The sequence below is a fragment of the Monodon monoceros genome, unplaced genomic scaffold, assembly GCF_005190385.1.
Source record: "Monodon monoceros isolate NGI ecotype Baffin Bay Population unplaced genomic scaffold, NGI_Narwhal_1 Super_Scaffold_18, whole genome shotgun sequence".
Classification (NCBI taxonomy): domain Eukaryota; kingdom Metazoa; phylum Chordata; class Mammalia; order Artiodactyla; family Monodontidae; genus Monodon; species Monodon monoceros.
In genome coordinates this window covers 113758988-113772998 of record NW_021703774.1, presented here as the reverse complement: position 1 = coordinate 113772998, position 14011 = coordinate 113758988, and the positions used below count along the sequence as shown (strand labels likewise).

Sequence of the window (14011 nt, the reverse complement as noted above, 5' to 3'; positions counted from 1 at the left end):
CAACTCAATGATCACGAGCGCTAATCCATGCTGAGTCCCTGTTAAGTTCACGAATTTGGGAAAACTACCCAATCCCCATTCATTCACTCATTTAATAACTATGTATCAAGCACCTCCTATGGACCATCCACTGCCCTGGTGGTTTGGATGCAGGTGATAAGATGCGGTTCTTGCCTGCTAGAGCCTTGGGTATAGTAGGGGAGAGAGACACACCTGGGGTCACAATATGGGGTCAAAGCGAGCACAGAGTGAGTTCCAAGGGCCCTTTAACCTGGTCTGAGGGGAGACAGAAGGCACTGAGGAAGTTCACCAGAGGAGAACTAAGTTGAGCCCGAGGTGCAGGTGCCGTACGGGGAGCAGAGCACCTCACACAGAACCTCACACAGAAGGAGCTTGGCTGTGACATATAGTGCCAAGGAAATGAGCGACAAGAGGTGGAGGTGGAGGGGCAAGCAAGGACCAGATCAAGATGAACCTATCATAGGAGCCAATAATTATCCTGAGGATGATGACGGGAACTACCAAAGGGGACAGACATAGTCAGGGCTTCCATTCAGAAAGCTCCCTCCATCAGCCTTGTGGAGAATGGGTCCCAAGGAGGTCAGGCCAGGAGACCACTGGGAGGCTGGGGAGTATCCAGGAACCAAACCCTGAGGGCCCAATGCAGAGGAGAGAGAGTGAACAGCTACTATCTGCCTCTCCCAGGAAGTTACAAGGAGACACGAGTCAATCAGTAACAAACCTGGCTTGGGGACAGCTACATGACCCATTCCTTGGGGGAAACCACTGATAATGAATTCTTATCTTCTGAGCCTGTTAATAGTCCATTTTCCAGACTCCTACGGACTTAGCCCTGTGTCGAATCTGAAGGGTGCTCCATGATTTAACTCAGAGGTGTCATGTATGTGACATGAGAGCTATCATCCCCGCCTTCTGCACCCACAGCAGACACTGCTACGGCATCGTGGCGCTTTCCTCAAGACCCAGACGTGGCCTCGTGATGTTGTTAGCACAGCGCACCAGGCAGCTCCTTCCAACTGCTAGGACTTGATGAGCAAGACGAATCCTATTTGCTGTACTTCATGTAACCTCCGGTTGCTACATAAAACAAAGACCTAGATGTTTAGAAACAAGCAAACAAAAAGTGCACTATGTACGAGCAGGGTCTTAAGAATTCAGGTGGCAGGGGCCTTTCCAGGATTGGTGATTTCCACCCTTCGTGCCACCTAGAACACACATGGAAATTACCTTCCACTTTGAAGATTTGCAGAGGTGAGAAATGTTCCTGAGTAATTCAGAGTCAGAAAAGCCCTTTGACCTCTCTCCTGTGTTACTCCAACCTAAATTCTACACACTCACAAATGATTGGCACGTGCATGCGGGGCTAAGCGAGTTCTCAGATAAAGCTGATTTCTGGAATCCTCCTTAGAAATTTAATATCTAAGTTAATGGGAAAGGGAGTTTCCCGTCCCACGCGGCTCATCTCTGCAGCTCCCCCCCGCATTTTGGAGATGCTGGCTGTTGGGCCTGTGGTGAGGTAACATGTATGATCCACTTGGAAATTTTTTTTTTTTTTTTTTTTGCGGTACGCGGGCCTCTCACTGCCGCGGCCTCTCCTGTTGCGGAGCACAGGCTCCGGACGCGCAGGCCCAGTGGCCATGGCTCACGGGCCCAGCCGCTCCGCGGCACGTGGGATCCTCCCGGACCGGGGCACGAACCCGTGTGCCCTGCATCGGCAGGCGGACTCCCAACCACTGCGCCACCTGGGAAGCCCCACTTGGCAAATATTTAAAACCACTCCAGTCCTGACTCCAGAACAGCGTGGGCTCCGGCCCTCAGGACTCCCAGAGGGCCTCTCTGAAGAAGCTGCTTTGTCCCTTCCTCTGCCCCGGAACTGTCCTCACCCATGCAGCTGCAGAGATGAACAGCCTTCCTCCCCCACCTGGAGTAGAGACAGCACAGGGCGGCCTAGTGCTAGCCCAGGGGCCCAGGGAGGTGACAATGTTTTGCAGGTGACCCATGAGGCTTGCCAGCAGCTCGGGCCACAGAGGGGGACTGGAGGAGAAGCGAGAGAGCAGCCCGGCTTGGTTTCCACTGGAGGTGAAAGTCTCTGTCCCTTTGTGTTCTCTGGCCTTCTGGGCTCCTGCCTGGTCTCCGAGCACCAGCTTAATTGCCTCCTGATTTGAAGTGACAGCCTGTGTCTTGTTCCCGCAATGCTCTTTGGTTTCTTAGTACCCCTTCCCTGTCTCGTTGGTTATTGAGCCCAAGGCGGGGCTGCTCACTCTCCAGGTGGGCTCCTGGATCATTTAAGGAGTTTTCTCTTTTTTTTTGCGGTACGCGGGCCTCTCACTGTTGTGGCCTCTCCCGTTGCGGAGCACAGGCTCCGGACGCGCAGGCTCAGCGGCCATGGCTCACGGGCCCAGCCGCTCTGCGGCATGTGGGATCTTCCCGGACCGGGGCACGAACCCGTGTCCCCTGCATCGGCAGGCGGACTCTCAACCACTGCGCCACCAGGGAAGCCCAAGGAGTTTTCTTAAACTAGATGGGGGTGGTGAATGCACTTCAAGATGCAAGTGAGGTGAATCAGTAGCTCAGTGAGATTACTTTAGGAATTAGAGCTGCCCAGTGGTCTAGCCCAGAAACAGAGGACCCTCCAAAAGCACTTCCCTCAGTCCTCAGTGTCGCCCACTTATGCTTACGGTCGATCCATCCCCTGACACCTCTACTGCCTAATGATAATCAGCCCTTTTGGCCACCAAGTAGCTGGAAAAGTGCAATGAAATTTCAAACAAAAGTAATAAAAAAGCAAAGCAGAACTTATATAGCCACTGCCTTATTCTTTGTCTTTGTTATGCCATCATCATACAATAAAGTTAGAACTTCTTGTAACATAAACCAAGGGATAGAAGCATATGTGATCCAAATGGATCCCCTGACCTTCCGTTTTCCTCTCTCACAACGCCAGCTTTGCGCTGCATCTAAGAAAGAATCAGAACTTTTGTCCATGTCACTCCATTCCTCCTTGCACTCAGGGCAGACATCATTAGTCAGCTTCCTACCCAGTCTGGACGCTGCCTCAGAAACTTTCTCAACACAGCAATACAGGTAGTCACACACAACTCATTAGAGTTGACCTATAAGAGAAAGCTTTCTTCACCTTGAGGGAGAGAATTTATTATTGAAGAAATAATTGAAATGTAGCATTTTGAAGTGAACAGCACAATAATTGTCCAGAGGTTGCCTGGGAGAGAGAATACTGGCCTGGGTATAAGAAAACCCAAGCCACAGTGGTGTGAATGAGCTTTGGGAACTTGGTGAGTCATTTCACAGCTAAACCTCTCAGCAGAATAAAATGGATGGACAGAATGGGATCTCCTGGAATACCCTAGGTCTGTCACTCCATGCATCTCAGGGAAAAAAAACAAAAAACAAAAAACATATATTTGTAATCATAAAAGTAACAGAGACTTGTTTTAGAAAATATAGAAAACTAGGTAGTCCCATCACTCAGAGGCAAACATTCTGGATTATTTCCTTCAAATATTTTGGCTATGAGTTTTTAAAGCATGATGGTGACCACAGGTATATTCATGAGGTTGTAGGTAAGAGGCACCAACCCTAGCCGGCCTGACCTGAAACACGGAGCTTACTTGTAAGGTTATGTGAACCGAGGCTGAAACGCAGCAGGTCCAGGAAGCCCGTGGGACCAGGCTTCCCTATGCTTTTCACACCTGTCTTTCCCTCCTTCTCTCTCTCATCTTGATTCTTCTCTTTCTCTGGCCCAGAAGCTAGAATATGTCAAACGTGCAGCTTCCGTGTTCATGTTACCACAACAGCTCCAAATTCCAGAGAGAAATATTCTGATTGGCCTTGTTTTGCTCCAGTCCCTGGTCCTATCAGCTATGGCCAGGCAGGCGGGGTCACGTGGGGCTTTTTTCACTTGTTGTGGCTGTTCTATTGAGCGCATAGCACGTGTGGAGACACAGCAATAAACAAGACAAAGTCCCTCACTGAAAAGAGAAGAGCAGTAGACAAGAAAATAAAATAATTGCTAATAGGATTAGCTCTATGAATAAGACAAAACAGAGTGACTTGTTAGGCGTGGGGACTTTAGACAGGTGCTTGGAAAGTCTCTAAGGAGGTACCATTTGAATGAAGACCTGACTAATAAAAACATGGTTGCATGGTTGCCTGGGACTCTTCCCTAAAAACTGAGGGGAGAACAAGGAATTTCCAGAAGAGGAGATCTTGTGAACTGGGAGAAATTCCAGAAATAGCTTCCTCAAGTGGCATGTACAGAAGTGTATAAATTGATATTTAAAACCTCTCCTTTTGCTAAGGATAAAAGTAACAACTACTTTTAAAAAAGAAACTAGAAAATTTAAGAGCAAAAAGATAAAAATTATCCAGAATTCTTCAACCCAAAGATAACAATTAATGAACATTTTGATATATTTTCTTACATTTGTGTTTCTTCATTTTTTTAAAATAAATTTATTTATTTTATTTATTTATTTTCGGCTGCTTTGTTTCTTCATTGCTGTGGAAGCTGTGAGTGGCTTTCCTTAGTTGCAGTGAGCAGGGGCTACTCTTCGTTGTGGTGCGCGGGCTTCTCATGGCAGTGGCTTCTCTTGTTGCAGAGCATGGGCTCTAGGCATGAGGGCTTCAGTAGTTGTGGCACACGGGCTCATAGTTGTGGTTCGTGGGCTCTAGAGCGTAGGCTCAGTAGTTGTGGTGCACAGGCTTAGTTGCTCCGCGACATGTGGGATCTTCCCGAACCAGGGCTCGAACCCGTGTCCCCTGCATTGACAGGTGGATTCTTAACCACTGCGCCGCCAGGGAGGCCCTCTTGATTTTTTTAATATACTTTTTGCTCATGGCATCATAAGCCCAGAAATACCCCCAGGCCATAGAGGAAGTGGTCCTGGTAACAGATGATATCCATCCCTGGGTTATTTATTAGTCTTAATCAATTTAAAACATAAAAAGAGAGGCCAATGACTCATTAAACATGCATTCAACAGACGCAGAAAATCCAGTTCCTTGGCAACTTGGCTTTTGTAAAGGAGAAAATAAGTTATTCGTTCAACAGTTCTTCTGCTGCAGTGTCCCAACTTCATAAATAGCTTAGTCATTTTTAGTAAGTTCCAAAATACAGCTGTACCCATTTATTGTTCTGGGTAGTCATCCAACCTGGCAGGAGACTTCCTGTGAACTGAGGGATCAAGAATGAGAAATGTAGCTGCTGCAACTTCCATGAAAGGAGTGGAAGCAGAAGGCAGCATCGAATCAAATTTTACCCCTTGGATGCAAAATCCACTTGATAGCCCTTAGCCAAGTGCATTCCTAAGATAGGAGTCTAGCACAAGGCAAGGAAAAACTCAGATTACTTTTATACCTTGAATTCTCTGTACTCAAATTCTTCTTTCAATTGGCTAAAATAACTCTTGACCTAATTTTTAGTTCAATCTCTCCACGAATACCTGAGAATGTCACTATGGTGGTTTGTTACACAAATAACCGTTTCACTGTATATAAAATTTAGGTCACAGTATTTCTCTATGGCAAGTCAGTAAACGTTGCCCCATTGTTTTGAAGCATTTAGTGTGCTGGAAGAAAGGCAAAAACAAATTTGGAAGTAAACTTTTTTCAACTAGTATCTTTAAAGAAAAAATCTTAATGTTTTTCCGTGTAATTTAAAACTGGAGTTCAGATATAGGTCTGCTTTTCACTGATTTTCAATGGCATGACAGTATTTTTTAACTCAGGAACGTTTGCTGTATTTTTTATGTACCACTGTTCCTTGTTTTTCTCAAGAACACATAACTCTCTTCCTTCTACCCCAGTGCCATCCAATGGAAATTAAACGTGAGCCGTATGTGTAATTTTAAATTTTCTAGTAGCCACAATCTAACGTTAGTTTCAGGTGTACAATATAGTGATTTGAAATTCAAATACATTACAAAATGATCACCATAATGAATCTAGTGACCATCTGTCCCCTTACCAAGTTACTACAGTATTGTTGACCATATTCCTTAGGCTGTATATCACATCCCCATGACTTATCTATTTTATAACTGGAAGTCTGTACCTCTTAGTCTCCTTCACCAATTTGGGCCAACCTCCCGAAACCCCCTTCTCCTCCCTTCTGACAACCACCCATTTTCTCTCTGTGTCTATGAGTCTGTTTTTATTTTGTTTTGTTTGTTTGTTTTGTTTCTTAGATTCCACATATAAATGAGATCATGCGGTATTTGTCTTTCTCTGTCTTGACTTATTTCACTTAGCATAATATCCTCTAGATCCATCTATGTTGTCACAGATGGCAAGAGTTCATTCTTTTTATGGCTGAGTAGTATTCCATTGTTTATGCACCACATCTTCTTTATCCATTCATCTACTGGTGGACGTTAAGGTTGCTTCCGTATCTTGGCTATCGTGAATAATGATGCATATATGTTTTCAAATTAGTGTTTTTGTTTTCTTCGGGTAAATACCCAGAAGTGGAATTGTTGGATCATGCGAAGACTTGACTAAAAAGCAAAGTAGAGGCTTCATTCCTCCTTCATACAATAAATATTCTAGATCAGCATTGTCCAACAGAGATATAATCTGGGCCAAATAGGTAATTTACAATTTCCTAGCAGTCGCATTAACCAAAACAAAGTAAAAAGAAACAAGTGAGATTAATTTAACAATATATTTTATTTAACCTAATATAGCCTAAATGTTATCATTTTAACACGTAATCAATATAAAAAATCATTAATGAGATGGTTTTATATTCTTTTTTCAATCTATGTCTTCAAAATCTGGTATTTAAGCATATCTCAATTCCGATTCTAAATTTTCATCAGAAATACTAGAATGGTATTTGTATCTCATAAAATTTCCAGTTGAAAATGTAGATTTCACATACCCAACTTGTTCAAATATATATATTTTTTTTTTTTTTTGGCGGTATGTGGGCCTCTCACTGTTGGCTCTCTCCCGTTGTGGAGCACAGGCTCCGGACGCGCAGGCTCAGCGGCCATGGCTCACGGGCCCAGCCGCTCCGCGGCACGTGGGATCCTCCCGGACCGGGGCACGAACCCGTGTCCCCTGCATCGGCAGGCGGACTCTCAACCACTGCGCCACCAGGGAAGCCCCAAATATATTTTTAAATGTTCCAATAATTGAGTCAAATATTAGTTTTAAAAGTTAGATTCACTTTAATTATAGAATATCAAAAACTTAATTCCTCATTTATACTAGCCACATTTCAAGTGTTCAGTAGCCACCTGTGGCTAGTGTTTACTGTATCCTGGATAGTTCTAGCCTCTTCTAGAAAGTTTGAACTAAGTACTGCAAGTAATGAAGGGAACCACTAATTTCAAGCAGGGACATGGCTGATCAGATCTGTTTTAGAAAAGTCACTTTAAGAAAGGACAGTTTTTTGTTTTTTTGTTTTTTCATGTCTGTGAGAAGATGTTAGTCAAATTTAAACTACAGACAGAATTGAGAGGAAGAGAAAGAAGGAAAGGGAGTAGCAGGTAACATTTTAAATGGACAAACTGCTGGTACTTTGGGAAGTCCTGTGTATAGAGCCATCATTAATGGGCAGATTATGAATCATCCTTGTATTTTTGCTAAAGCTTGTCCTTAAAGCTCTCTAGAGTAAAGGTGTACATAGTCCTCCTTCTTTCTAAGGCCTTGAGAGTGAGGAGTAATGTGTGGCCTGACCAGATCTCTGAAATGGACGACTCCCCAGGGGCAGCCTTTTCCATGACCCCGACTTTGGAAAAGCGCATCTAATGATTGTCCAGAGACGTGCACAAGTGCTACATGTGAAGAGCTTGGCCGTGGCTGGGCACCACGCTCTCCTCTGGCTGTGAGGGATCCCTGTGGTGTGGGGCTCTGTCTGGTTGAACAGAGGACCGGGTTAGAAGAGGAAAAAGGTGGCCAACACCCACACAATCATCATAAAACACTCAATAGCAGCTTGGTTTTTTCCCCAGGAGCCCCATGGCGCCAATGAAACTCAAGCAATGTTTTGAACAGTGTAGGAAAATTCAGGAAAAACACTCCATCTGGGCAATGTTTGAACCAGCCAACTGTTTTGTTTTGTTTTTTTTAACATCCTTATTGGAGTATAATTGCTTCACAATGGTGTGTTAGTTTCTGCTTTATAACAAAGTGAATCAACTATACATATACATATGTTCCCATAGCTATTCCCTCTTACGTCTCCCTCCCTCCCACCCTATCCCACCCTTCTAGGTGGTCACAAAGCACCGAGCTGATCTCCCTGTGCTATGCAGCTGCTTCCCAATAGCTATCTATTTTACATTTGGTAAAGTATATATGTCCATGCCACTCTCTCACTTCGTCCCAGCTTACCCTTCCCCCTCCCCGTGTCCTCAAGTCCATTCTCTACATCTGCATCTTTATTCCTGTCCTGCCCCTGGGTTCTTCGGAAGCTTTTTTTTTTTAAATTTCATATAGATGTGTTAGCATACAGTATTTGTTTTTCTCTTTCTGACTTACTTCACTCTGTATGACAGTCTCTAGGTCCAACCACCCCACTACGAATAACTCAATTTCGTTTCTTTTTATGGCTGAGTAATATTCCATTGTATATATGTGCCACATCTTCTTTATCCATTCATCTGTCTATGGATACTTAGGTTGCTTCCATGTCCTGGCTATTGTAGATAGAGCTGCAATGAACATTGTGGTACATGACTCTTTTTTTTTTTTTTTTTTGTGGTACGCGGGCCTCTCATTGTTGTGGCCTCTCCCGTTGTGGAGCACAGGCTCCGGACACTCAGGCTCAGTGGCCATGGCTCACGGGGGGCAGCTGCTCCGCGGCATGTGGGATCTTCCCGGACCGGGGCACGAACCTGTGTCCCGTGCATCGGCAGGCGGACTCCCAACCACTGCGCCACCAGGGAAGCCCAACATGACTCTTTTTGAATTATGGTTTTCTCAGGGTATATGCCCCAGCCAACTGTTTTACGGTTCATAAATTCAAGGAACTAAAGAGTAGACAAAACGTGCAATTCCCAAGGTGGTGTAACTACTTTCCTAATTTGCAATCTGTTCTGCTGATGGCTGGGCAGAAATACTACCTCTGACTGCTCTACTTTTCCTTCCAGAAGTCAGGTGAAACCTCAGAAATTTAATCATATTTCCTGTTCACTTGCCTTTAGTTTATTTATTTAAAAAAATCTTTTGTATATTGATCAGGGTATCACTTACTGCAGGATTTTATATCAAGTCTCAGACCAAAAGTGATAAATTCTTCAAGTCAGAAGCAAATCCACTCACCTGGTTTTCAATTAAATTAAATATATGAAAACCTCATACATTCTGACTCTGCTGAATCAGAATTGGAGATCCTCTGGGAAAAGATCATGAAGCTTACTTTTACTCTTCATGGGAAAAAAGGGTTTCTGTAAATTAATATTATCACATTGATTATGGGGTGAAAACTTACCGTATGTGGGAGGACACCTTATTTTCGAGTTTGCACAATTGCTGAGGAAGTTCTCTTCACGCTGTACAATTAGTATGCTAATTACACAGGATTCTTATCTGTTCATCAAGGACTAAACACTAGCACCTTGTGAGCTCATTTAAATTTGCTCAAGTTGTAAGCACCAAGAATAGTTCCTATAGCTTAGAAAGCACTTAGCAAGTTGGTTCTTTTCCATTTCCTATGAGTTCCACAGTCAGATATGAAAATATAAAAGCCATTTGTTGTTCTCCTAAAATATTCCCCATGTGGGAATTAGATGAGATTCAGGAAATGATCAGGTCATCTCTGAAGAACTGAAGGAGAAATCTGGAGAGTAGACAGAGGGCTTTGATCCCACTCAGTTCAGTTGGGCTCTCTTTTGCGCCATAAAAATCCAGTCTATACCTTCCCCCACCACACACACACACACACAGAGCTTCTATAAGAAAAAAGATGCTATCTCATTGCCTCGCAATTTTTGTTCTCAGAATTCTGCTTCTTGGGCCTAATGAGGGCCTCAGATTAACTTCATATATTTCCCACTCACCCAAGTCAAAGGCTGCTTTTTGCATCTAGAAAGTCTCATTATTTGATTCTGTCTTGAAATCTCCTCACGTCCTTAGGCTCCACAGAGGCACACACCACAGCACGTGACTCTGGATGGCAATGAGCAGCTTTCTTTTATTTAATTAAATAAATAAAGGCCTGGATTTAAGCCACAAAGCAAAATGAAGAGGGAGGTTTTGGATGGAAATAGAAGCGGGAGATGGCTCAGCTAAGGCTCCAGGGCATGACTCACTCCCTCAGCCCAGCTTGCAGCTTCCCCCAAACATTAGCCTTGGCCTGATTGACAAGATCCCGCTGCAAAGCCTTCTGCCTCCCAGTCTCAGACGTCAGAAAGTATCAAGTGTCGCCCTTCAGATGCTTGTGCTCATTAGCCCTTGTTTCTGAAACCAAGTTGCCCAGCTTTTACAAGAGAGAATCCATATCTTCCTATAAAGTCCAGATAGTGGGTCAGAAAATGGGCTCCAAGAGTGTGTTTGTGCTCCTACAATAGCCTGTTTGTGAGGAAAGGGAAGAAGGAATGGGAAAATGAGGGTACTTTTTTTTTTAAATTGAAATATAGTTGATTTACGATGTTGTGTTAGTTTCAGGTGTACAGCAGTGATTGTTATACATATATATTTATATTCATTTTTAGATTCTTTTCCACTATAGGTTATTCCAAGATATTGAGTATAGTTCCCTGTGCTATACAGTAGGTCCTTGTTGGTTATCTATTTTATTTAATTTTTTAAAATATTTATTTATTTATTTATTTATTGGCTGCTTTGGGTCTTAGTTGCGGCACACGGGATCTTTCGTTGCAGCATGCGGGCTCTTCATTGTGGTACGTGGGCTTCTCTCTAGTTGTGGCACACAGGCTCTCTAGTTGTGACACCTGGGCTCAGTAGTTGCAGCATGAGGGCTTAGTTGCCCCACGGCATGTGGGATCTTAGTTCCCTGACCCGGGATCGAACCGGGGCCCCCTGCATTGCAAGATGGATTCTTAACCACTGGACCACCAGTGAAGTCCCTGTTTATCTACTTTACATAAGGCAGTGTGTATATTTTAATCCCAAACTCCTAATTTATCCCTCCCCTGTGCCTTTCCCCTTTGGTAGCCATAAATTTATTTTCTATGTCTATGAGTCTATTTCTGTTTTGTAAATAAGTTCATTTGCATCATTTTTTTTTAGATTCCACATATAGGCGATATCATATGATATTTGTCTTTCTCTGTCTGACTTACTTCACTTAGTATGATAATCTCTAGGTCCATCCATGTTGCTGCAAATGGCATTATTTCACTCTTCTTTAATGGTTGAGTAATATTCCATTGTATATATGTACCACATCTTCTTTATCCATTCATCTGTCAATGGACACTTAGGTTGCTTCCATGTCTTGACTATTGTAAATAATGCTGCTGTGAACATTGGGGTGCATGTATCTTTTCGAATTATAGTTTTCTCCAAATATATGCCCAGGAGTGGGATCACTGGATATCTAGAGGATACTTTCTAGATACCTATCTAGAGCCAATCTCTGAGGAAACAAATGTTTCTGTTTGATTATGTCAACCTATTCCTTAAAAACCATTACCCGACTCCCCATTATTCTTATATAATAGTCTATTAGCCTCTTTATAGTCAACCTCTTTTTATTATTCCAGCTTCACTCCTTGCTACTCCCACTAAGTTCAACCATCCAGCTATTTTGAACTGGTGGATGTAATATACAAGGATGTAGTCAACAAGTACAAGGACTTTGGAGTCAGAGACCTGGGTTTGAACCAGGTGTCTGACACTTGCTTAGCTGTATGACCTTGGGAAATTTAATTCATCTTTCAGGACCTGAGTTTCATCATCTGTGAAATGGGGATAACAATACCTGTCGCCTAAGATCATTGTTAGAATTACCTGTTTGTTTAAAAGCACTTGTGCTAGGGAGGAGGGGAGGATGGAGCAGGGGTTGGAAGAAGGGAGCAAGTGAGAGGAGAGGGAATGAGAGAGGAGCAGAAAAGGGACGGTGTGATAGATGGAGGGAGCCCAGTAGGGAGTGAGGGAGTGAGCAAAGCAGGGATTAAGAGAGGGCAGGAGGGAGGGGAGAAAAGGAAGCGAGAAAGTAAAGCAAGGGTGGAAGTGAAAAAAAATAGCACTTATGCTTCATTAGTAGTAAAGTGTATTATTTTTAATGATGATGACGACGACAACTTTCCTCAGGAAGCTTCCTGCCCTCCCAAGATGGTGTAAAGTATCCCTTTATCCAGAGCTCCTGTGCTTACCTGACAAGAGCGTGAATTCCTGTTGCCTGTCTTTACCCTTGAGCTGTGAGCTCCTTGAGAGCAGGACCATTATGTCCATTTCACCTTGGTTTCTCCAGCATGTAATATATTGTTGGCACCCAGAAGATGTTTGTTGGTTGAAAGGGAAAAGAAGAAGAGGTAAAGCAACAAGCAAGGTGCTATGAGGGACAGAAAACAGCAACGTCCCTGCCCCCCAGATGGAGAGCCGCCAGCCAGGGAGACAAACCAACTGCGGGTTGCTCTTTAACCCTCCTGTAAGGATCAAGTATGATACGTTTATGGGGAAGAGGGGTAGAAGCTGAAAAAATGTTTTTAGGTTTTATTTTTTCCTTGTGAGATACAGCATACATACAGGAATGTGTAAAAGTTATATGTAAAATTTGAAGAATTATAAAATGAACACCGTGTAATCACCATGCAGGTCAAGAAACAGCAGTCACAGAAGCTCTGCCACATGTCTCTCCCTCCCAATCAAATCTCCCTTCTTCTCCCCAGGAAGTAACCACCATCCTGACTTTTATGATAATTATTTCCCTGGTTCACTGTGGTTTTATCATCTGTGTATGGATCCCTAATCGATATAATTTAGCTTTGCTCATTTTTGAACTTCATATAAATTGAATCGTACTGAATGCATATTTTTTCAACTTGTTTCTTTCCCTCAACCTTGTGAGATTAATCCATGTTGCTGGATGTAGCTGTAGTTTGTTTGTTTTTTCCATTACTATAGTATTCCATTATACGACTATGCCACAATTTATTTATCCATCTACTGCTGATGGACATTTGCACTTTTTCCGGTTTGGGACTACTACAAACAATGCTTCTACAAACATCGTTATTATCTATTTTCTAGGATATTTAAACATTTACTTTTTTTTTTTTTTTATCTGGCTGTGCCGGGTCTTACTTGTGGCACACGGGATCTTTGTTGCGGCGTGCGAACTCTTAGTTGCGGCATGTGGGATCTAGTTCCCTGACCCGGGATTGAACCCGGGCCCCCTTGCATTGGGAGCGTGGAGTCTTACCCACTGGACCACCAGGGAAGTTCCTAAATGTGTACTTTTTTTTTTTTTTCCTTTTGAGCATTCATTCTACCTCTGGAATCCCAGGGGCTGTGAAATCAAAACTCGTCTGCACAAAGAAGGTAGACAGGAACTGACGCAATCATCTAGAGTTTCTCAAAGTGTGGTCCAAGATGATTCACATCAAAATCATTTGTAGAGCTTGATTAAATTCGCGGATTAGAAGGCCCAGCCGAAACTCACCAAATGAGAACCTCTGGAGATGAAGTATGAAAAAGCTGCATTTTAGCAAGCTCACAACCCCGCCCCCTCCATGAGTCTCATTCGCATCACCAGGCCTCTACTTTCTATGGATGCTACACGTGCGGTGGGACAAATCTCAGTGGTTGGCACAATGTTAGGAAATTTTGAGAGGAGGGGGTGGTAGTGCCTTCATGCCCAGGAAATCAGCTCCCTCCTACTTCCTCTGTTGTTGGCTCCTTGCCCTGGCGTATCAACAATCTCCAAGAGGGCTCTGCCCTTAGCACTTAGCACACCTGCAAGTTGAGGTCTCAACTTTTGCTTTCTTTTCCACACCCGTCCTTCTCATCCCCCAACCTCTGCCCTATTCCTACCCTGCTCCAAACACTCCAGAAC

General features: G+C 43.6%; 1 protein-coding gene across 2 annotated transcripts in view; it reads left to right on the top strand.

Annotated features, from left to right (window-relative positions):
- AK5 (adenylate kinase 5) overlaps nt 1-14011 on the top strand; it is a 241189-nt gene that overhangs the window by 220818 nt on the left and 6360 nt on the right. Inside the window, exon 14 of one of the 2 annotated variants that reach the window (XM_029229921.1) lies at nt 2013-2100. The exons of the other annotated variant lie outside the window; for it this stretch is intronic. Coding sequence (XP_029085754.1) covers nt 2013-2100 — 88 coding nt within the window. The remainder of the gene's footprint in view (nt 1-2012; nt 2101-14011) is intronic. 2 annotated transcript variants of the gene reach the window in all.